Source organism: Bidens hawaiensis, unplaced genomic scaffold (assembly GCF_021521415.1).
Source record: "Bidens hawaiensis isolate Kalapana, Puna unplaced genomic scaffold, B.hawaiensis_p1.1 tig00019655_1, whole genome shotgun sequence".
NCBI lineage: Eukaryota > Viridiplantae > Streptophyta > Magnoliopsida > Asterales > Asteraceae > Bidens > Bidens hawaiensis.
In genome coordinates this window covers 355,684-381,711 of record NW_027492979.1, presented here as the reverse complement: position 1 = coordinate 381,711, position 26,028 = coordinate 355,684, and the positions used below count along the sequence as shown (strand labels likewise).

At 38.4% G+C, this 26,028-nt stretch overlaps 1 protein-coding gene across 1 annotated transcript; it reads left to right on the top strand.

Moving 5' to 3' along the window:
* Nucleotides 1-12,723: 12,723 nt before the first annotated feature.
* On the top strand, nt 12,724-14,099 carry LOC143558767 (uncharacterized). Its single transcript, XM_077047537.1, has 2 exons — nt 12,724-13,168; nt 13,692-14,099. Exons 1-2 carry the CDS (start codon nt 12,923-12,925, stop codon nt 13,860-13,862), a joined length of 417 nt encoding a protein of 138 aa, XP_076903652.1. The 5' UTR covers nt 12,724-12,922; the 3' UTR covers nt 13,863-14,099.
* The last annotated feature ends 11,929 nt before the right edge of the window (nt 14,100-26,028 follow it).

Here is a 26,028-nt window from a genome sequence, read left to right as displayed (position 1 = left end):
GCCTCAAACTGGTGGATCCAGAGAATCATGAATATACTTACGCAATCAGGTTGGATTTCAAGAGCACCAACAATGAAGCTGAGTATGAAGCTCTGCTGGCTGGCCTGCGCATCGCGCACAAATTCGGAGTTAAAAAGCTAGAGGCCCATGTTGATTCATACTTGGTAGCAGCACAGGTCAATGGCCTTTATGATGCCAAGGAGAACACCATGCCTCTGTATCTAGAGCAGGCGAAAAAGCTCATCGAGCAATTTGACTGCTTCAGAATCATACATATTCCGCGCAGTGAAAACAAGTCTGCTGACGCGCTGAATAAGATGGCATCAACCAGCTTCGATCACTTTGGCAAAGATGTCAGGGTAGAAGTAATGAGCAACCCGTCGGTGGTAGCGAAGTCTGTCCTTGTAACTCATACAACCCCTTCATCATGGATAACTCCAATAATGGAATTCTTGATGGAGGGAAAGGTATCAGACGATCGCGCACAGGCGAGGAAGATAAGACACAAGTCGCAGAACTATGAACTGCTTGATGGTACATTATATCGACGCTCTTATCTTGGACCGCTCATGAAATGCCTAGATGCTGAGGAAGCAAGCTATGTGATCAGAGAGATACACGAAGGAATCTGTGGAATACATGCTGGCCCGCGCATGGTGGTTGCCAAGGCAATGAGCGCAGGTTACTATTGGCCAGGCATGTACTTGGACGCATTAAAAGAGATTCAAAAATGCAAGGCATGTCAGAGCTATGCGCCAAAACACCATGCGGCCAAAGAACAACTTGATTCCGGTGACCTCCGCATGGCCTTTACACAAATGGGCAATCGATATTGTGGGTCCCCTACCGCAAGCGCAAGGGCGAGTAAAATTTTTGGTAGTGGCAGTAGACTATTTCACAAAATGGGTCGAAGCCAAGCCACTAGCAAAAATCACAGCCGAGGCGATGAAGCAGTTTATTTGGAGCCACATCATATGCCGTTTTGGCCTTCCCATGGAAATTGTGAGCGACAATGGCAAACAATTCACTGACAAGAAGATATCCAGCTGGCTCAAGGAATTGCGCATCAACCAAATTTTCACTTCAGTATACCACCCTCAGGGGAATGGCCAAGTGGAGCGCGCGAACCAAAGCTTGCTAAATGGGCTGAAGAAAAGGTTGGAAGGAGAATCCCATTCTTGGGTTGACGAGCTACCTAATGTCCTGTGGGCGCACAGGACATTAAGCAAAACCAGCAATGGCGAATCCCCGTTCAGCCTAACCTATGGAACGGAGGCTATGATTCCAGCAGAAATTGGATGCCCATCCCATAGAGTGCTCATGATGAGCAAGATTGATAACGAGCGCGACAGGAGGTTGGATCTCAACTTACTTGAAGGGCGCAGAGAGGCGGCTATCATCAGTGAAGCCAAATACAAGAAAAAACTGGAAAAATATTACAATCAGCGCGTGAAAGAATGCCACTTCAAGAAGAATGATTTTGTCATTCGAAACAATGAAGCCAGCCGCGCGATACCCCCGGGAAAGATGTCCCCCAATTGGGAGGGACCTTATCAAGTCTCGGAAGAATTGGGAAAAGGCGCATACGCTTTAAAAGATTTGAATGGAAAGAAGATCCCGCGCGCATGGAACGTGGCACAGCTTAGAAAATGTTTCATGTAAAAATTGTCAAGTTTGTAATCAAGGCTTTTTAAGCCATTATGAATAATGATACGCGCTATCTTCTCTTAATGTGGATTCTATTACCTTTTGCATACATGTTTCACACTTCCCTTTATTAATTTTGAGCAATATGACAACATTGTATTGACATCAAAACAAAAAATAAAACGAAGTAAAACATACATGCGCGAGCTTCAAGCTCAAACGCGTTAACGAGTCTTAACTCTAAAACGTCAGGGCCTTAGCCCAATAATATGAGCCTTAGCTCAGGGCCTTAGCCCAATAATGTGAGCCTTAGCTCAAATCACTCACAACATCCATCCTACATGCTGCGCAGCCTGACCATAAAAAAACCTAAGCACAACTAAGGCAAAGCACATGCCAAAACATAGTTGTTAAGGTCTCAGGTCGAGGTCGCGCATGAAATTGTAATGGATATCAGAGTAACACATACTGACACGTAAATGCTAAAAAACTCATAATTCCCTATAATAAATGCGCGATAACGTCGCGCAAAAGAGGAATAATGAAACGCCAAAGCACGTGTCAACATAGTCAGGATATTGCAAAATCACTTACAATATGACAAGGATTAAGTATAATAATTTCCTTACAACCTTGTTCTTATTTCAACGTGCAAGCATATCTTATATTCAACAAGCAAACATGCAATATAAAGAGATGAATGGGGAATGCGCAAGATGCGAATAAGGGAAAAACAAAATTTCATTACAAAGCATTGAAATTTACAAGTTTACAAGATGATGAGATACAAACTACAAATATAAAAAAAACATGAAGGGCTTCTCAAGTCTCCACGTCGACGTCAGCCTCTTCATCGTCCTCATCACCGCCCTCAGCATCTGGCGCAGCCCGCTCCTCGTCATCTCCAAACTGACCATAGTAAAGATGTTCGTCCTGAATGGAGTCGCCTTCTATCACAATAGTGTCAGGAGCGGGTCCTTTGGCCACGCCAGAGCCGCTAGCCGAGGCAGCATTCCCCGCGCCATCATCGCCGCCACCAGCCCCTTCACACTTATCAAGTAGCTTCTTTAGCGCGCCGAGGTCGGGCTGGTCAGCAAGCGCGGCTATCTGCAAATCATAAGAAAAAGTATGAGTACAAAAAGACTTGGAAAATAAGTCAAGGTAAACTCATTAAGGTTAAAATACCTACCCAAGGATGGGAATGGGAGTATTCAAATACTTCTCCCCCATCTCGGCCATGTCCGCGCAGACAACGTCGAGCTGATAAGGGTAGTCGGATGGGTTCTTCTTCAGCACGCTATATTCACAACCATCCTTGAACCCTTCAGCTCGACCCACCAAGCGCGAGGCAGCGTTGCAATCCATCACAAGGGTCTGAAACTCGTCTGAATATTTCATCGCGTAAGCGCAACGAGTCATACCCTGTGAGATTAGCCATTGGCGATCCTGCGCGAGGGAAGAAACAGTCGTCTCGAGGGCAGGAATCTGAGAGTTTAACAACTCAACAGTTTCCTTGGTCTGTGTCAGCTCCTCTTTGTCGGACGCTGCTGCCGCCAAGGCTTCTTCCTTTTCCGCTCGCGCAACATCGAGTGCTTCCTGGCAAGACGCTGCCTTCGCCAAGGCTTCATCTTTCTCCGCCCGCAGCGGCCGCCAGCTCCTTCTTCAGGCGCGCAACCTCACTCTCCAATGATGATTTGTCAGTTATAGACTGCACAAGAGCTTGGTCACGCGCCTCCGCGTCCAGCTCCAAGTCGCGCACTCTACTCGCGTACTTGGCCGCGTCCGCCTCGGCCGCCTGTAGCTTCTCCCGCGCAGCCTGTAGCTCATGCCCGCGCTTCACGAAGGCGGCGTTGGCACTTGCTCTGTTCTCGCTGAGCTCTGCTTGGAGTTTCTCAGCTCTCTCTCGAGCATCAGAAAGATTCCAAGCAGACACTTTAGCCTCTTGCTTGGCTTCCGCAAGAGCATCACGTACCTTTACGTAATCATAGCGAAGCTCTTGGGAGGCAGCAAAGAAAGCCGACCCAGCAAACAGATGATCGTTGAGCAAGTCCACGCGAGCGCGGTCCTCCTGAAACCTCCTTTCAGCTGGAGGCACAGAATGAGCCCAGAAGTCCTCACACACACCCATGGACTGAAATGAGCTGTCCTCAGTAATATTCCATCTCGGGCGGTAAATGTGATCGGCTTCCTGCAAACACAAAGTAATGATCTAAGTCATCAAAACACTAATATGGAAGTCCGCGCAGCGGAGCAAAACAAACTTATACCTGCGGGGAGCAAGCAGAAGAGTCAGCGCCAGCCCCACGAGAAGACTGCGCCGCGAAATCTCGTGGCACTGCAGGGCTGGCGCGGCCGCCGTCGGAGTCTTCAAGTTGAACCTCCTCATCTTCCTCTGAAACAGGCCTTTTCTCCTGCGACCTGGAAGAACCAAAACCAGTCTCGCGAGGAGGGCTGCGCGCAGGAGGAGGTGAGGGAGGTCTCGATGCCGCCAGATCGGCGCGTAAAACGGCCTCCTGCTCCTTAGTAATCCCGATGAGGGGAGATTCAGCGCTTGCAGGAGCAGGAGCAGAACCAACGGCGCTGGCACCGGCGCCAGCAGTGCCGCCAGCAGCTTGTACGCCAGCTATGACTCCTATAAAAAATCAACAAAGAGAAATGGTTCATGACTTGATCTAAAAAGAGAAAAGTCAGAAAATAAAAGTGCAATACATACCTTGGCGCACCGCCGTTCGCGAGTTAAATATCGCCATGAAGTCCATTCTTCCCCTTTTTGGGGGTAAAACAGGGGACTTCGAAGCGACATCCGGCGCAGCCTCGGCACCTTGTTGCGCCTGAGGTTGATCCACCAAGGTCGCCGGCTCTACAAACATTTGAGTGAGCAAATATTCATTAGTAATTCTATCAGAATCGCGCTCATAAAACCATCAAGTATAAAGTATACCTGTCGATGAGGAAACGGCAGGCGCAGCGCCGCTTCCCTTTTCCGCCGCGCGAAGGGAGGAGGTGGCGGCACCATACCTCGTGTGGACAGGAGGTCTGCCCACATTTTGAGGCAGGGAAGACAAGGAAAACTTGGAGGTAAACTCCTGGGTTTTCTCAAGTCCCCTCGCCTGAGTAGGAGGATCCTGAGCAACAGGGGCATCATCTTTCTTCTGTTTCTTACTGGCCCCTGCGCCAGTTTTCCCCTTAGCTTTACGCTTTAGTTGGGGCACCTCAGCCTCCTCCTCCTCCTCCTCTTCCGCGAGCTCCAACTCGTAGTTCTCGAGCGCGTCTACAATACGTGCAACAGAAATGTTAGCCAAATTTGGTATTATAGAGGCATAAGCATAAGTACAAAGACTTACCAGGCGCGTCGCTGTCAAAGCGAAATCCCAGATCAACAGGGATGAACATGTCATCAAAGCGATCGGGAAAACCAACCTCCCCAGCGCCCAGCGCGACAGAGCCACCCTCCATATGCTCATCATAGGCGGCGTGGACATACTCCTTGCTGACTGCACAAAACAAGTCAAATGATATCAGCAAAACGAATTATATTCGCGCAGAAGTAATGCAATGAGTTAACTTACACAAGCCGTCAACTTGGATAACGGGCTCAGTCGCGCTGTCGGCCCGCCTCCTGCTCATACCAACCCCCACCAGCGCCTCCTCGCACATGTTCTTGGCGGGGGATGGTTCGGCAGTCAACTTTTTTACCCAGGCGCCAGTTGGGTTCTTGAAGACACCCACATTCGCAGGCGCAGAAGAGATCGCGCGCATGGTCATGCGGATGGGGATCACACCAGCCTTAATGTAAAAAAATCTCTCGGACCAGTCATGAAGGCTCTTGAAGGAAACAGTGCAGCACTTGACCTTCTGACTGCGAGGAATAAATGAGAACCAAGAATCTTGGATCTTGGGCTTATAAAAAAACTGAAAGCGCCGAGGAGTGGGCTCCTCGCGCTGAGATTTGCACATGAACTCAAAGTGAGTCAAGCGCACGAGTCCAAACGGATGGACTTGGGATATATGAATCCCATAAAACCTAAGCAGCGCACCCACAAACCTTGTCATCGGGAGACGAAGGTTGCAGTGGGTGAAAAAATGGCAATACAGGGATATAAAGCCGGTGGGCGGGTCCGCCGCCGTTTGCCCGGCCGCCGGCAACATGCAGCCATACTCAGGGAGAAAACCCTGAGAGGCGATAAGGCTGTCAAAATCGGACTGCCTCAGTTTACAGGGGATCTCATCCTACTTCTTCACTGCCTTGGTCTTCCCTACCTCCTCCGATGAGGCCTCAGCAGCCCTCTTCCCCTTGCCGGTCTTCTTCAACGTAGACATTACTAACGATTTCACACGGCGATTGCTGTGGGAGATTGTGTTGTCTGGGCTATCTGACATACAACAGAGTCAAGCACAAGTTGCTTCTGAAGAACGGAAATCTGGAAGATAGGCACTTAATCGGAATAGAAAGAAAGGAAAGCTCTGAATAAACAACAAAGAAGATGAAGGATAAAAAACTCAAAGGGCTTGCTTTTATAGGCCCATGAGAGAGAAAAATTGGTACTGATCGGACTTCACGCGCCCCCACTCGCAGGTGTAAGCCAACGCGAGCGCGACACGTGTCCCTGACACTGTGTGAGGGGACACGAAAAGAAACGATACAGGTGCTGCCAGAGTTCACGCGCCACCACCCGCAGGTACGGACCAACGCGAGCGCGACACGTGTTCCTGACACTATGTGAGGGGACATGAAAGGCAACTGTAGCACCTCGAGCACACGAAAAGTCTGACACGTCTCCATCTCTGACGCATGAACCACGTACAGGGACGATTCGTTTTCAACCAAAAGGATAGAATTTCGCGCAACGATGAGTAATAAGAAGAAAAAGACAAACCCTACTAAAAGAGCAAACTATTAAGTCTAATATCTATCTTACCTCGCTCGCGCGAGACAAGACACACATTAGACTGGGGGGGCTTGAAGAGGTATGTACCCGCCTCAACACCGAGCGAGGCGGGTCAACCCACAAGATATAGACAAGAGGCTTGAAATCAAGATATTATGAAGGCACAAAGCCAAAACCTATGCGCATGGCGCATATCACATATGCTCACGCATATCACATATGCTCATGCATCACATGCTCATGCATCACATATGCTCATGCATCACATATGCTCACGCGTATCACATGCTCACGCACCATATATGCTCACGCATATCACATCTGCGCGTGACGCATCCGCGCGTGACGCATATCACATGCTCACGCATGTCACATCTGCGCGTGGTGCATCCGCGCGTGGCGCATATCACATGCTTGTGCATATCACATCTGCGCATGAAACATCTGCGCGTGAGAATAAAGAGAAGACCTCGCGCATCCTCAGGATAGGCGCATATCACACATGCACATAATCAACCTCGTCCTTATCCAAATCAGGATAAGGACAACCTTGATTGTGCACGTCAGACAACCTTCCAGAAGGTATCTTTTTAAGGAATAAGAATATGCTGATGTTGACAGCTGCCAATGAAAGGTGGACAACTCAGCAAAACCCATGTGCTACCACGTGATTGCACATGGGTCAGGTAAAATACCTAGGTCAGAGAATAATCAATGAAAAAGCACCATGTGTCCCAAGGACACGTGGCGCAAAGCAATAGGAGGAGGCCAAAAAGGCCCTAATTGGGTATGAGCCCAATCATTGGAAACCCTAGCACTATAAATACCACATCAACTCCACAAGGAGAGGTATGCCCTATTACGCTGTATCACGCATTATTAAGCAATCTCAGACAATATTAAGCTATATTAAGCAATACACTCCAATTCCTTACTCTCAGATTATTATCTTCTCCTACAAACTCTTATTCTCACACCGGAGGGTTACCCCAAAGAGGACCCCTCTGTCCCTTTCTGAGGGGTAAGTTTACGGTGCTGTTCATTTTGTAGGTGGAAGAATCCAGATTCCAGAGAACCATCGGTGAAATTGCATAATCACACCCGAGGAAAGTTGATCGTCTACCAGTGAGTCGATCCATGTTTCTTCAGTCCTCTATATATATTACAGCGTTATATCACTTCGCTAGTCAATATGATGCAATAAACTTGAAACCCAAAGTCCATAATTCTCATACATCTAATAAAAGTGTATTTGAGTTATTGCATCCCGTGAGAGTGTATTCCATGAATTTTAGTGCAGGGATTGTGACATCTTATTGTAAACAATAATTTAATTGCTTAAAGGGTTATTATTAGATTATTAATATGCCACTTAGAAATAATACAATGCTATATAATAATATGTTTAGCTTAAAGAAAGGGTAAGGTACAAGGTTTTGTTATAAGTTGGGGGAAGAGGGGTTAAGAAAAGCGCCTGAAGTGACGGGACGATCGGTTGTTGTTTGCAACCATGCGATTCTCGTGTAAACATACATAGACTGAATTAGTTGAATGGACCCGACCTTTGTCAGCAACCATTCATTCACAAGAATTTCATATTTGTTTTTAGGAATATTGTTTTGTTTTTTCTGAACTGGACCAATATGGTCATGCACAATATAGATTATTAAATAAATAGTTATTTATTTGTAAAGTTGCATTTAGATTTAAGAATAGAAAGCAATTTATTGTAAAGATATGCATGTTCACAAGGAAGATTGGTAGGTGAAGAAACACGAGTGTACTAGTTTAATCAGGGTCAAACGGAAATTTTTACAAGTAAAGCCAGTTGATAATTTTAATTGGTGACTTTTTCCACCCAGCTCCAGTACTGGTGATGGTCCCAATTGTACCTCCCTCTGCATGACATCTTGGACGTATCTATCCAGGTACGTGCCTAAGGCTGAGGGGTGTGGGGCTTTAACGGGGGCGCGAGAGCCCCTCCGCTCGCGCCCCCAGGCGCAAGCACCACACCACCGGGGCGCGAGCACGAAAAACAAAGCAGACGCAAGGTGGTTCGCGGGACCAGTATGGCGTAAAGGTGCATGGGATTGTGTGAAAGAGACGTTGGAGCTTAAAAATGAGCCGTTGGGCTCTTATTTAATAAAAAAAAAAGTTTTTTTCTTCCTATATATAACCCATTTCATCTAAAACAATTATCACAACTTCAAAAAAAAACCCAAAATCAACCCATCTTCCAAACTTTTTTTTAAAAACATGGCTGGAAATTTGGACTTCCTTACTCGAGACTTCAGTAACCTAAATCCGGTCGATCAAATGCTAATGGAAAAGCAAAAGGAACGTATCCGAAAGAGGTTGATCGAAGAAGACCAAGCCGAAGAATAAGAATAATGTTTTTTTTAGTACTTTTATTTTTATTTTATTTTTAGATATTAATGTATTTTTTTTAATGTGTGTTTTTTTTAATAATTTATGAGTTTTTATAATAATACGTTTTTTGAATATATTTATAAAAAAATAAAAAAAAATCCGCTGGAGCCCCTCCACACCAGGGCCAGGGGCTCCAACGGGGGCTCCAACACCCCCCTTATCCAGTTTCTCTCTCTGCCACACGTCACAATATTATTGGCTGGAGCCCCCACTCGCGCCCCCATTAGAGCCCCCACACCCCTCAGCCTAAGGGTGTGTTCCTTATTGGCATTATTCCCATTATGTCGCCTTGGTTGCTTTTAGGTCTGGACTCGAATCCCATTTAGGTCTAGGACCATATCTCTTTGGTAGGCATGCAGGATTTAGATAAATTCGACGTATTTTCACTTGTTACAATTATACGATACAAATGTGTCTCTCTTCTGTAGGATTTCGATGAATTCAACGTATTTTCATTTGTTACAGTTATACGATATAAGTATATGACGTAAGTGACACAAATAAAATACACAAGATGCATTAAACATATTCCAACCTAAGTTTGTTTGTTTAGTGGTATTCTAAACAAGTAATATTATAAAAAGTTAACTTAAATTATTAATTGTCATGAAAAAATTGTTCGACTTAATCTCCATGTACTAAACTAAGTCAATAAACATCGAACAAAATTAAGATCCTCAGATCAATTATGCTAAACTATAGTGTCTAAACTTATGTAAAATGCATGAAGTGAAAAATATTTAAAATAATGGTTTGTTACCCTAAATTATATGGGAGAATTACCTAAATAGTCCTTTTGATGAGAGAGAAAAAACAATATAGCCAGTGAGATTTCAAATTCCAAAACTAGCCCATCAAATCCAACGTCCTCGTGAGTTTTTGAGATTCCCCGTGAGTTTTCGTGGACCAATAAAAACTGTCATTTGTCAAGCCTTCTCACCTACCACGCGAGTTTTCATCCCAAATCCGTCTTAAACGTTACTTTTCACATCAAATCTAACCTAATAAAAACCAACTTTAACGTGACGTTTCAACCTGTTTTCGTCTCTAACGTGAGTTTTCAAATTTATTGTTTTTTAAGTTTTTTTGAAATTCATCTCCAAAGATGAATTTCAAATAAATTTCATCTTTTAAAAAAGACAATCATCTTCATCATCTTCTTTTTCATCTTCATCTTCATCACCTTAATCATCTCATCCTCCGTAATATCCACCCATACATCCATCACATCATCATTCTTCCTCAACACACCTTTTAACTTATCCACCATATATATCACCTCCTCATCCATCACCGTCGTCGGACCTCTCCAACCACCCCGCATCCCCACCGGCATCGGCAACCACTCATCGGAATTCACATCATAAACAACACCTTCTTTACCACCATTAGTTATATAAAGCTTCTCTTTGCATCCTACAGCATCAATGGCTTCACGGCTAAGCTTCACATCTATCGAAGAACTCATTTTCTTCCAAACCACATTTGATATTTCACTCTTTTCATAAAAAAGATTCGATTCCCGAAACACCCATTACTCCACGGACCTTGCAATGTTCTGTGCGAAGTGTGAGCCTATCCCACTCGTGACGACCACGGCGGCGCGTGAGACTCCGGCGGCGCACCACCGTCGTGGTTTTTGAAGCGGGGGTCCAGTAGACCACTTGGTAACTGGGTTGAAGATTAATAAGTGTGAAAGAACTAGGTTGAAGATTAAAGGGTGTTAAAGACGAAATTCAAATGAAATTCATTTTTGGAGATGAATTTCGAAAAAACACAAAAACCATCTTTTTTGAAAACTCCGATAAAAACAGCTTGAAACATCACGTCACAGTTGGTTTTCTTCATGTTATATTTGATGACAAAAATCACGCTTCAGACAGATTTAGAATGAATAATAGCGTGGTAGGTGGAAATGGAAAACACATGGCAGCTTTTTATTCGTCCACGAAAACTCACGAGAAATATCAAAAACTCACGAGGACGTTGGATTTGGTGGCCTATTTTGAGAAAATGAAATCTCACAGGCTATTTGGTCTTTTCTCTCTCATCAAAAGGGCTATTTAAGTAATTCTCCCTTATTTTATCTTGATTTATTTAAATATTTTTTCAACTATAGCATTTACATTTTTGAGTTTTAAGGATTTTAATATAGTAAAATTGGATTGAGATAATTATTTCACATCCCTTTTCTTTTTTTGTTTAGAAACTTTTTAAACTAAGATGCCGTAAGATGGTCCAAATTTATCTATTCATTAACCAACTATTTGAAAATATTAAGGGGTCCAAATTTATCTATTCATTAACCAACTATTTGAAAATATTAAGAGCGTGTTTGAGATTCTTTATTTAAGTGAAAAACGACTTCTTGTTAAAAAACCTTATTAATTTATGAATTTTTTAAAAGAAGTTTAAATAAAAATGACACTCTTTTTTAAAAAAACTGTAATGTGTTTTGAGAGTAGAAGGGTGTAATAGGTAAATCAAACCCATTAAATTAATAAGTTAGAGATTTATAACTTTTCAAAACCTCTTTATTTTGCATTGCCCATAAGTTTAAACCCATAAATCCTTATGGTTTGCCAAATACCATATACACCTTATTAACTTTTCAAAAAATTACCAGTTATAAGTTGATAAAAATAAGGAATTCCAAACACCCCTAAAACTAAAACTTAGGAATGGCAACGGGGCGGGTTTGGGGCGGGTTTTGCTTAACCCGAACCCGAACCCGAAACCAAAAACCATCCCCGTACCCGCCCCATTACCCGTCGGGTTTAATTCGGGGATTCCCCGTTTGGTTTTTTGTACCCCCCCCCGACCCGCCCCGTCCCCGAACCCGAAAACCCGAAACCGATCCGACCCGACCCGAAATTGGTTCATCACATAACTGAACATTTATCGAAATAAACTTCTGCATCACACACATGAAAGATGAAACAATGTGTTACAAAGGAAATAAAACCAAGTCTACATGGCCGAAAAATCATGCCAAATACACAAACTACAAACTTGCGACCAAATCTAAATACCAAATCAAACCAAATCATCCAAAGTCGTCGTGCCACTTTCTTTAGTACCTACCTACATTAAGAATATTTATCAATAAATCAACCAAGTTAAAAGAATAAAAGCTATGTTACAAAAATAGTAAATTTTATAAATATTATTACCTCTTCCACATCCATTTCATATTCAATGGTGCGGCAATATGCCTCGGTCTCTTCCGAACAAGTTTCTATATTTAATAGTAATAACATAAACATATATTCATGATTATGAAGATAAATAACATGAGTAATAATGTAATATTCAATATAGCGTTACCTCGAATCTCATTCAACAACCAACTTTGAGCACACATTAAAGGCTCTGGATGTAGGTTTTTAATATATATATATATATATATATATATATATATATATATATATTATTTATATTTATATTTATATATTATATCGGGGCGGGTCGGGGCGGGGGTACCTGAACCCAAACCCGAACCCGAACCCGAAACAATCCCCGAAACAATCTCCGAAACCCGACCCGAAACAGAAAAAACAAAACCCGACCCGACCCGAAATAAGCCGGTTTTCGGGTTTCCCCGTCGGATTCGGGGATTTTTGCCATCCCTACTAAAACTATTGTATGATGATATTCTTTCCTTTCTATCATAAAATAATCTTTATTGTCCGACTAATTAATGCATTAATTAAATTATCATAAATTGATAACATATTATTATTATGTACATGACAATCCTTTCACTATCATACCGGTCAAAGCTTTGTTCCAACGACTCCTCTTTTCCTCTCTCTCACACACACACACACAATTTCAGTGCATATTCAGACTGCCCGCCTTACATTCAACTTCAACTTCAACTTCCTCTGCCCGTTTGACCAACTTTCAAACCAACTCTCTCTGTCTCTCTCACTCTCAGACTCACCGTTGAACTCATGGAGAACACCAGCGGTGAGTGGGCCGAGAAGCAGGTTATCAAATACCACTCCCCACCTGACCTCAAATCTCCACCCGAAGAATTAAAGCTTGCTGCAATTGCTGCTAGCCTCAACGTTCGGCTGCGATCAGCCGATATGCCGTTCGCGATTCAGGAGCGTGCTCTGCGGCTCACCAGATCCTTCCTCGACTCGTCTACGTCTCGGCGCCCTAACCTCACGCTTCTAGCTCGTTCCATTAAAAAGGTAATATAACAGTAAACTGTGATGATATATTGTCTGCTTTGCCCTTCCTATTTAGGAGCTCACGGTTTTGGTTTTGTTTTTGTTTTTGTTTTTACGCGATGAATGTCAAAATAAAACCGTGCGTTAAGCGGACAATAAGATTTAGAAACTCAAGGTTTTGTTTTGACGTGACGAATTACTCAACTAGGCAAAACAAAACCTATATCGTCCCGCTTTGCCCTTCATACACAGGAACTTGTGGTTTTGTTTTTTACGTGACGAATGACAAAACAAAACCGTGAGTTTACCCGGACAAAGCGAACAATATAATTCAAAAACTCATGGTTTTGTTTTGACGCGACGAATTACTCGTGGCAAAACAAAACCTGTATTGTCCGCTTTGCCCTTCATATCCTATCCAGAAACTTATGGTTTTGTTTTCATGCGACCAGCGGCAAAACAAAACCGTGAGTTCTGGAAGGGGAAAAGTGGAGAATACCAGGTTTAAGTAACCTATGTTGAAACTGAATTATGAATATTATAGGAGTTTGATCAGTGTTACGGACTCGCATGGCACTGTGTAACCGGAAAGAGCTTCGGGTCGTTCGTGACGTACTCACCGGGAGGATTTGTTTACTTTACGGTGGACTCGTACTCTGTTCTTCTGTTCAAAACAGAGGTTCAATTGATCTCCGATGAGCCTTGCCGTCGTTGAATTTGTGGGTTTTACGATTACTTGATATGATGATACACGTCAAATTAACTTACTGATTGCCAAAACACTTTTATGGTGAATTGTGGTTGTAATTAATTGTCATAGAGTTGTGTGATTGATGTTGAACTCGAGTTTGCAGATATTAGAAATTGATATTGAAAATGGTGATGTCGGTGATCTGAGTTTATCGGTGGATGGATGATTGTCGGTGTGGTTGGTGGCCGTCCGTATTTTCCGTCGAGTTGTTTATGGCTGGGTGGTGGCTGTGGTGAAGTTTACGAGTTGATTTCTGAATTATTTATTTATTTACTAGTTTGAGCCCCGTGTATTATACGGGTAATTGATGAAAATTTTATACTTTAACCATTAAGCGATATATAGTTATTAACGAAATGATAATATATTTGCAACTTACATTAAAACAGAAATTACATAACTAAAGTTACACAAATATGTTATAAATAAATATTTGAGCTTTCCTTGTACACTACATCTTTTACTGTATTGGTTGGTATACATTGTTTATCACGAATCAAAATTTAGTCTATGCTTGCTTGTAAATCTTGATAAGATAACATATAAGTATGCTTATAACTCTTGATATAGTCACATATAGTTAACCGTGTGACAATAAGATTCTTCAAGCACATATCAACCTTAGATATATGATAATATATCCATGAAACAAAAAAAAATATTCATACACATAAAATATCATATATTTTAATCAATTAATATAATGTCATTTGAGATCACCTGCTTATGTTTGTCCTAAAAACAGTATTATCCAAAAAACCAGATTACCTGAACTTTGATGATATAGTCATCCTTATAATCTTTAGAGTTTAAAATTGATTGATTATAAATTTGGTGTCATTAATATTCTGTGTATGACAAATTTTTACTTGATTTTATATTTTACAATTAACAATTGTATAATCAAGCAACATATAAAACCGGAAATTAAAATATAACAAAATGATTTTTTTCATTTCTTATTAATGAAAAATGACAAAGATATACTAACTTTAAAGCCATATTCAAATAAAAGTGATTATTCTGAGTTAGCAGAATATTAAAAGATTTACAGTATAATAAAGTGAATATAGTGATTCTTATTTATAATACTTGAAAGTATTGGATAAGGAGTGTTTAAATTTTGAATACTAATCTCGTGTTATTAATTGATATTATGAGAGTTGTTGGAATATTTAATTAATATATATAGATATTAACAACTTATATATTAAGAAAAAACAAAGATTTCGGATTTGTTGAAAGCATGGTAAATGACTTTTAACCGGATTAACAACTTTTTTTTAAATAAATGTGAAAATATATGTTTATGAAGCATTTTGGTCTGAGTTATAGAAGAAAATATCGGAAATAAATACTGTATACTACACAAAAAAAAAGTCATATAAATAAATGACATATACTTCATATAGTAAACGGTATACATATAGATTATAGATTATAATTATAATATTCAACTTCAATAATTTAATGCTAAACACTAAGATATATATAATAGGTATTCTTCATATTTGCAATATTTATACAAAAAGTTTGGAGAAAATTAATTTTAAAATTTTATTCTAACAAACGTGCAACTTTAATTTTAACATTTCCTTATTTTTTTCTTATTCACCATTAATGTTAATGAATGAATTGATTAGAATTGCATATAATAAAAACAAACTTAAATTCATATATTGAAATGATTTAAAAGATAAAGAACAAATATTGAAATAAGTGTAAAAAATGTAAGGAGGAGAGCTATAAGATTGACAAGTGGCAAAAGTATGTAGTCTTTTATTAGAATAGATAGATATTTGGATTTTTTTTTTGTGAGACACTAAAAATGATAAAAATATAATTTGGAAAATAGTCCCAAATTATTTACGAACTCTATTTCACATTTTGAGATGTATTTTTTACCGGGTAGAATTACCTTAATTGTTAACCGGACTAAACTTTTTTTTATAGAAATAGGCAAAGTGAAGAAGCATTCAGCTCCAAAAGTGTCTAAGTATTAGTGTATATACTACAAAGATGTATAAGCGTATTTTAAAGTTGTATAAGCCAGTGTGTTTAGACTCCATAAGTGCTTAAATATCAACGTATTGACTACAATGGTGCCTAAATCTATTTCAAGGTTGTATGTGGCGGTGTACCTAAACTCAGGAGTTGCCGGGTAATTCTTAAGTATAAGCGTGTATAGAATTCCCTGTTTTTGTATGACTTTTATTTCTTTACCAGTTTTTGTAAAAAAAAATTCGGTCCACTTATCTAAAATGTCCATGAAGAAAAACAAGGTTCTTATTGGGTAATCTTCACGGCGTGTTGATGCATTTGGAATACTAAAACCGACGCCATCTCCCAAAACAAGGTGGCCACCCTGTTCAAAACCACAAAAGACAAAGTATATAAGTTTTCTTTGGATTAAGAATCAATCCTCTTTCCTTAGTTTGTTACGAAAAGATTGGTGTAATTTTCCTTTTACTTTGCTCGTTATTTTTTAGTTTCTAACTTGTTAGCTAATTTAATGAAATTTGCGGTTTAAAAAAACCTCTCTATCCGTAATTTTCCGTTTCTTACAAATTGTAAGAAGTCTTTTGTAATTTGAGTGAAATGCCACATTTCGGTGTTTCCCGAATTCGATATACTGGTTTTACGGAATGTGTGGGCCACTACTATGGAAATGAAAATTTCATATGAAATGCCTTGTATTTGACAATATCGTTGAGGTACATTTGTATTTTTGAGTATTATTTTTAGTATCTTGTATAAAAACTATAGTTAGCTAAATTACATACAAGTTAATTAATTTCGGTAACAAAAAATTCTTATATTCTAACTAAGACGTCAACTCAACTGAAGCCAGTCTACCGTTCCACCGGTTTGAAAGATTCGTCTTCTTGAAATTTTACAGATTGATTTGCAATTTATAGTATAAAATCAGATTTAACTATTTAAGTACTTAGCAGTTTGAAACTTAAGAATTAACTATATAGTGCAATAGTAATACTTGAATTGTTATTTATTTGTTTTTCAAATATGGATTATGTATTCATGGATTAATTTATGGAAAATTGGTTTTAAATAATCCAAACTATGGCCTATTGGTAAATATTCATCCCAACTTTACACTTGCCTGCTGGCAGTACCAACTACTTATGCATTTGTTTTTAACGGGCCGCGACTAACGGATGTTAACTCCGTTAGTCTTTGTCTGACGTGACGATCCCAGCTGTCAAAAATCAGATTACGTGGACGTCTACGTGGCGGCTGACTGTGTATTAAGGTTTATGTATAGAATTATATAAGTATTCTTCTCTCTCTCTCTCTCTCCCTCCATCATAATCGGCCACCACCAACACGACCACCCACACCATCTGTGACCGACACCACCCACAACATCTGTGACCGCCACCACAATCGGCCACCACCAAAAGGAGATCAGAAAACCATCACAATCGGCCACCACCACCCATACCCAGTTTCCGAGCACCCTAATTCAACCTTCACGGAGCCCTAATCAGATTTCAAAGACCGAAGTTTAACCTTCACGAAGCCTTAGTCGGATTTTGAAGACCCAATTCAATGTTCAAAAGCCCTAATCTGATTTTGAAGCTCCAAATCATAAACACCCAATCTCCATGTTTTGGTCACCAAACCCTAACCGGACGATTTTGAAGCCCTAAATTATAAACAATCAAACCCTTGCTGCAGGGTTGGATTTTCCCGACGATTTCTCTACCGGAGATGGGGATTGGTGGTATACAAGTTAAGTTTTTGTGGTAGAACTCTTATGGTGCGATAAGAGAGGTTGATGGTGGCAAGTGGTGCAATGACGGTGGTCCAGTGGCAAATGGTGGTGACAGATGGGGCGGGTGATGGTGGATGAAGATGAAGAGAGATAGAGAGAAAGGGGGTGGGGGAGAGAGAGTAAATCTCTCTATATATACATATATTTTAAATACACAGTCAACAGCCACGTAGACGTCCACGTAATCTGATTTTTGACAGCTGGGATCGCCACGTCAGACAAAGACTAACGGAGTTAACATCAGTTAGTCGCGGCCCGTTAAAAACAAATGCATGCATAAGTAGTTGGTACTGCTAGCAGGCAAGTGTAAAGTTGGGATGGATATTTACCAATAGGCCATAGTTTGGATTATTTAAAACCAATTTTCCTTAATTTATCATAACAAAGGAGCAATGTTCGGTATTCCAAGACTTTCTCTATGAGTGATACTAGTCACCAGTCCAAGTTTTGTTCATGACAAAATGTCGTGCATGAGTCAAGTGTTTTATCATTGTGAGTCTTTAAGTAATGGGTTTTATCTATGAGTGGTATTGGTCCCCATTTTAGCTAGAAACAAGCGTGAGTCCCCATTTTAGCTAGAAACACTAATGGCTTTGCTTACCTTGTTAACATAAGGCGTAATAGCAAGCCTAACAAGAATGTAATTAACCCCATGTATTCACCTTTTTCTTAAATAAATTTAAAAAAAAAACTATTCAAGTAGTATGTATATTCACAATTTTAGCCCTAAAAGATTAAACCCAATAAAATCATAAAGATAAACATGTTGACCCCCAAAATTAAAAAAAAAAACAGAGAAGTCTAAGCACCGCCGACGTCTAAGGCTGATTTATGGGCTAAATTTTAGCCGGTCCAAAAAACCTTAAAAATATAATAAGGCTTATGAGAAAAACTAGTTAAAATGACATAGTATAAACTACAAATCATAGCTAAATTTGACTTAGCCTTCTAAAAAAGGTTGGTTAAATAAAACCGCCATACAAAAGAACCTGCAAGATTTTAAGCTTTAGTTGGTTTTTTTTTTCCTTAAACTCATAAATAGAATTCACATGAAAATCTTCTTTTTCACTCGTTCATTTTGATGATTTCCCTTAAAATCCTACGTTTGTGTGTACCTCGTTTGAGAACTTCAAATGCTAATGAATTTGTTTCATACTTGTTAAAACTACAAATTGTGTTTCATTTTGTTTAAATAATAACCGAACTAATCAAACCATCTTCTCAATTAATGAATTAATCAAAGCATTCTTTTGATATAAAACTAATCAAAACTTCTACAACTTTTATTTCTTTAACTTAGTTTAAAAAATTGAAACATTTATAGAACTTTACAAGATTAAGGTGGTGTTTGGGATTCCTTATTGAGCACTCATTTTGGCTTTATTAACTTTTAGAAGAAGTTACATGTTTAAAAGATGTTTGGTAACCCGAAAGTTCTTTTGGGTTTTAACTTCTCAGAAGTGTAAAAATGAAGTTATTTTAAAGTTAAGAATCCCAACTTTATGAATTTTTGGGTTTGATGAGAAGACACCTTGCAGCTCAATCATCCCTACCACCACCAAGTTCTCAACTACACCTTGTCACCATCAATTTAACACCCGCATCTCTCAACTACGTCCCTACCATCATCAATTTAACACCAATTTAACATCTACGGCTCTCAACTACATCCCTACCATCATCAATTTAACATTTGCAGCTATCCCTATCACCATCAATTTAACCCTACCACCATCAATTTAACACCAATCTATCACCTATTGACTTATTGTTTATAAGTTAATCCAAACATTTTTCTTGAAAACTCCTTGAAAAGTTATATTTGATAAGTCCTTTTACAAGAAGTCCTTTGGGACTTGAATAAGGAATCCCAAACACACCCTAAAACATTTAACGAAATATTTTTTAATGACTTTATAGAATAGTTAAGAGAAATAAATTTAGTGAATAAAATAAGTGAATGTGCCTTTCTCATTGTTAGAAGTGTTCAACGCAACGTTTTTTTACTAGTGAATAGGGATGGCAATGAAACCCGAACTCAATGGGAAAACCCGAAACCCAACATAAATGGAACGGGTAATACCCGACCCATTAGGGTTTGAGACGGGTTTGGTATTAGTTTTAAAATTTTTCGCGAGTTTGGGATTTATAATATACCCGATTACCCGACCCGATTACCCGATAACATAAACTCATTTACCCGATTATATACCCGATGTACCCGATATAGCTTATTATATATATATATACTATATTCCAAATATATTATTTGTTGAAACTTGTTTATGTTAATTATGTGAAATATTTTAATTTTATGGTAACCATCTTTGTAATCAATTAGTTATATTTTGTCAAAACCCGACAGGTTTTGAGCCGAGTATACTTGATGGGTATTTTATCGAACCCCGATAGGAAATCCGATGGGAAAACCCGAAACCCGACGGGTAAGTACCCGATAAAAACCCGACGGGTTTGGGATGAACTTTAATAACCGGGTATGGGTTTTGGAATACCTAAACCCGACTCTTTACCATCCCTACTAGTGAAAGGCCCACATACGTGGCTATTTTATACGAAGGGGGCTTAAATTTTACCACGTTATTTAGGTATGTTAAATAGTTTAATACTTTTTAACATCATGAAATAACTATAATTGTGATTTGTGAATTTGTGATTTCAAAGATGACTCATTGTGTGTGTGAGAGAGTATCATGAAAAATGCATTCGGATAGTATGGGTGTAGATAGAACAACATTCTAACCAGTTTGAGTTGTCTCCAAGTGTTGGGAAATTTAGATAATTTAGGTTTTGTAGGTTTTAACACAAGTACTCTAATATGGTTTATGCTAGGGTTGTTGTCGAGTTGAGTCAGACTCGAGCTCATAAGTATATCAGCCAACTTGTCTTGGCCCTCGAAATTCTTGAACTTAATTCACTTACAACTCGAGCTAGTTTGTGACTGAGTTGGCCCTCATGATCCTTGAACTTGATTCAGTTACAACTCAAACTTGCTTGTGGCTAGTTGGACCAACTCATTTAAAAGAAAATAAATTAGAACCCTAATAGAAGTATCTCGAAACAAGTCCAAATCCAAACCATATGTTCCACTTTTTTAAATAAATAATATTATTATATATATATTTCGTTCCCTCTCTCATTTCCACTGTTCATTTAATTTTTCGCATGCATTTGTTGTATATGATGCACATAATGTTGTACATTATCTATGTCCTCGACGGTACTCCACGTGTCCAGCCCCGACTTATACTCACCTCAGGCCGTTCCATGTGTTTACACGTGTCTCCTGTCCAGTTTACCAGTTCTCTTTCTTTTCAAAGTGCAGACTGCGTAGAAATAAAAAACACAGGCGGAGAAATAGATGTCGGTGGAGGTGAAAGATGGTTAGTAGATAAAGAAGACCAGCAATGATATATGCTTCTGATGCTCATCAACGATTCATTTGATATATGCTTCTCCAGGTTTTGCTCTTTGATTGTTCTATATTCAAACTCTAAATTAGATAATGTTATAGTAAGTAATAAAGAGAAACCAATTATGGATGTACGTCTTTATGTAACGTATGAAGTTTGGAATTTTGCTTCAAGCCTGACAAATATGCAGTTCACTTTCATCTTGGTCATTATCGGTAAGGATACCATGCCTTCTTTTCTCTTAATTACCCATTTGTACTTGATTAAAATTCAAAATTTTCAAATGTTGAAGATTCTTGAATTTTTGATGTTTTTGTTTTTGGTAAAATGCTTAATATTCTGACTATATGTGGTCAAAATAATCAGATTTGGGTAGCCTATTAGAAAGTTAACATAAGAAACTTCAATAATGATGTAAATCTAAAGATCCCCCATGTTTGTTATAGTGTGTTTATTCTTCTTTAAATTGGTCAGATATTTGTTGGTGTTTTTGTTATTAATTTTTGGTCATCATCAACAACTAATGCGCTCTATCGTTTGTGCACTACCATCAACCTTATGCAGTTCTTCTTCACACATCAAACTTCAAACCCCCAGAACTTATTGGAAAGGATCTCTAGAGCCGGTGTAAGTAGAGTCAAATATAAGACGCGATGAAGTCTTGGAGGTTGATGGAGAGAAAGCGGTTGTTCAGGTAATGATGTTAATAAACAATATAATACACATACATTTTGTATGTACATGGCTTATACATGTAACTTTTGACCAGGTTTTTGAAGGAACGTCATGAACTGACAATAAGTTCACCACTGTCCAGTTCACAGGGGAGGTATGTGAGTTTCATTATAGTATCTTTTTATATGTTCTTTGCACTTCATAGTTCATTTGAATGCTTATTATATTGTTTGAGGTATTGAAAACTCCTGTATCTATGGATATGCTTGGAGGCATAGTTAAAAGTTTTGGGAACCCAATTGATAACAGTCCTCCTATTTTGCCAGAGGCTTACCTGGATATTTCTGGTAGGTTTTTAACATTTAACTGGTGTTAAAATCGGATCCAATGCATGTCAGATTCTTTGATCTTTATTTGTTGGTAGTATCTCATCGGGCTGATATTTATCTTCTGTAACAAAAAAAAATAGCATTTTACATGCTTCATGTTACTAACACGTGCATATATGATAGATGCATGTACTTTGTGAATGCAACTGCCAGAGACTAAACCGCAACAACTCTTAAGTTATTTTCGTCAATGATGCGGTGGAAAACATGTTGAACATTAGTGGCAAAAATTTGGTCGTCGAAGGTGGGAACAATGATCCGCAGCTTCTGCCACAAGAAATGGCTGCACACATTGACCGACTTAATCTTTTGAATTAGCAGTGTAGTCCAACAAACATGGGAAGCAATCAGCAGACCACAAACATGGGAAGCAATCAACATACTGCATCACAAACCAAGGTCGAAACATTCACATCAATGCCTCCCGTGAGTCCGTGACACCTGATCCTAAGGAACTGGCCCTAAAGAGGCATCACCCGAGTACAACAGGTAGCGGCCATAACTGCCCTTCAAATACCAATTTTAATTACTTTTACTTCAGCTTATCAACCTACCAATTAAAATAGGGACAACGGACAACGTGGGCGGAAGCAAGCGACCAAAAACTTTCAACTTCAAAGGAAAACGGTCTCTCTTAGTAACTAGATAAAGAGAGTCACCATTTGTAAGATAATCTATCCTTTTGTAGAAACTTCAGTGATCTCTATATAAAGGTTTTGTCACAATGATGCAATAGCCATCTTAACAGATGGTTACACCAACCCCGCCGCAACGCGGCGGGTCTAAATACAAGTTAGCATTAATTAGGAAACCGTTCAACAATTCAAAATCAAATCATATGTTATTAGTTGCGGCGGGTCTAAATACAAGTTAGCATTAATTAGGAAACCGTTCAACAATTCAAAATCAAATCATATGTTATTAAAACGTAGGGGTGTGCACAAAACCGAAAAAACTGAATTTAAACCGTAAAAACCAGAAAGCCCGAATCGGAAAACCAAACCGAATTAGAAACCGACGGTTTGGCTTTGAAATTTAGCAAAAACTGAAATATTGGTTTTGGTTCGGTTTTGTATTTTGTTAAAAACCGAACCGAACTAACAAAAAAAATCTAAATAACCATAATATCTTAATCGTAACTATTAAAACAAAATTTATCGATGACTAATTGACTATTTGTTTAGTTTGAACATATGGTTAATAACTAATATATTTGATTTCTACATATGGTTAATAACTAATAATACTGGTATTTTTAGTTTTGATTTTGAATGTTGATTAAAATGTGTCTTATATTAGCTTTTAATATTTGAGGTTCAAATATTCAATATTCTATTAATAATTATTAGTTTAAAGAAAAACAATAGCATATCCAATTTCAATATCTTGGATCAAGTTCTTTTTGGCCCAAAGAGTTTAGGCTCGATTAGCAAAACTGAAAAAATTGCATTCAAAACCGAACCGAACCCAAAAACCTAAAATAGGAAACCGAAAAAATCAAAATCGAACGATTTTAAAAAATCATAAAACCGAAAGTTTGGTTTTCGGTTCGGTTTAAGTAAAAAAACGCACCAAACCGCACCATGCACACCCCTATTAAAACATACCACAAGAGAAACAAAAGACGGTTATTTTAAATAAAAAACATGACTGCTTACCGATGTCTGTCTGGTTGATCACCATCACCATCACCATCACCGGTTGATCTCGGATTTAGAAAATCATAATCATAATCGGAACAAAAGTGTTGTAAATATTATTATCATTATTCACCATATGTTGTGTTTGGATATTGGTAGGGTGGATGTGGCGGTTGATGAATGTACGGATGCATGATCGGTAAATGATTTTGGACCACATTATTTTTTAACAGTCGTAGAGACTGATGGCCAGTGATGGATCTATGAATTTTTTTCAGGTGGTGTACTATTTTTAGATGCTTCAATTTCATAGAGTCGGATATGAAAAATTCCGGGTCGGTTCGAGGTTCGGATCGGTTTGAGGGTTCGGGCAAAGTTCATTACATAATAAAATTACGATAAAATAATCACCGTCATTAGAAAGTAAATAACAACACATCATATAATAGTCTTTACAAATTAAAAAATATACTTATAGTTGTTTCATACGAGTCTTCATCTTTTGAAATCGTTGTATTGTACTTTGAGAATTAAGATTAGAAAATTGTTTCAAAAAGTTCTTGTTCTTGGAGCCTAACTTACTCCACGAGTCCACGGGTCTCTAATAGAACTAAATTTTAAACTAAAATTAACAAACTAACAAATTAAAACTAAAATTTAACAAATAACTTAACAATTAACAACATCAAGAACAATTAAACATTTAATAAATGAATCTAAAATTACCTTCACAGTGAAAGGATTCAAGAAAGAGTAGCAAGGCGGAGGAATGAGCAATGGACAAACGGTGCCACGATGGTGTGTGATCTGTCGGAAAAGAAAAGCAGCAGATGTGGTCGAGTAGTGGTGTACTATGAGTGCGTGAGTATGAAGAGGGGAGAGTGAGAGAGGCAGGCGCTATGTAACTTTGTGTTTTATAATAACCTTAATTGATATAAAGCTGATTTTTTTTAAAAAAAAGCTCAAAAAATTCGCTGGAAGGAGAAATCAAACCTGTGACCTTATGTTTACAAAATCAACAACTAACCAACTAGAGGAGAACTTATTTTGTAAATAGAGTGGTTCATTCCTATTTTATAAGGTGGTTTTCTCTAATATTTTCTATATATCATACACTATTATTTCGAAACTCGGGTGGTTCCTGAGAACCACCCATTTGTTATGTCGATCTGCCATTGTTGACGGTAGAAGTACCGCTAGAGTTAAGTTGAGTTTAAAGAGTTTTAATTAATTTGTTAGTTATGGTTTTATGGATAGAAACAAAGATGCATGTGGCCGGTATATATAATCTAGCCAATGTTTTCAGACTCGGTCTGGACGTCTTACCGGGTTAAAGATCAGAGTGACCTTAAGAGCGATCGGTGTTTGAGCCATGACGTCATAAATAATTATATATATATATATATATATATATATATATATATATATATATATATATAGGTTTAAGTTCAAGAAAGAAATTAAATTATTGCAAAAAATGAGATAAATGAATATGAGCCACTAGTTTTATTTTAGGTTCTAAGTGGCATATTAATGCAACAATAAATGTACTCTCTCTCTCTCCAATTAATACAACTAATATAATCATAATAAATATCTCTAATTAATATATCTAACTAATTTAACTATAATAATTAAAAAGATAAAAACACTAATTTAGTTTTATTTTTTATTTACACATTCTTCATTTTATTCAACATAAATACAATTTATTCATATAATACTATTTCTTTATATTAAAAAATAATTTTCACTCAGTATATTAGCATATATCAACGTATTTAAGTTCGATAAATATACAACCTACACAAAGTTATATAACCTACACTAGTTTTGAGCAATACAAACGTATAATTTACACAAAGTTAAATAAATATACAACCTACACAAAGTTATATAACCTACACTTGTTTTGAACAAACCATTCTTCATTTTATTCAACATAAATACAATTTATTCATATAATACTATTTCTTTATATTAAAAAAAATAATTTCCACTCGGTATATTAGCATATATCAACGTATTTAAATTCGATAAATATACAACCTACACAAAGTTATATAACATACACTAGTTTTGAGCAATAAAAACGTATAATCTACACAAAGTTAAATAAATATACAACCTACACAAAGTTATATAACCTACAAAGTTATATAACCTACACTTGTTTTGAACAAGTGTAGATAATCAAAA

Excerpts from the sequence above, each read along its gene's own strand:
- LOC143558767 (XM_077047537.1), top strand. The coding sequence starts at position 12,923 with ATGGAGAACACCAGCGGTGAGTGGGCCGAGAAGCAGGTTATCAAATAC. Across the intron at positions 13,169-13,691 it reads TAGCTCGTTCCATTAAAAAG|GAGTTTGATCAGTGTTACGG; the intron begins GTAATATAACAG and ends TGAATATTATAG.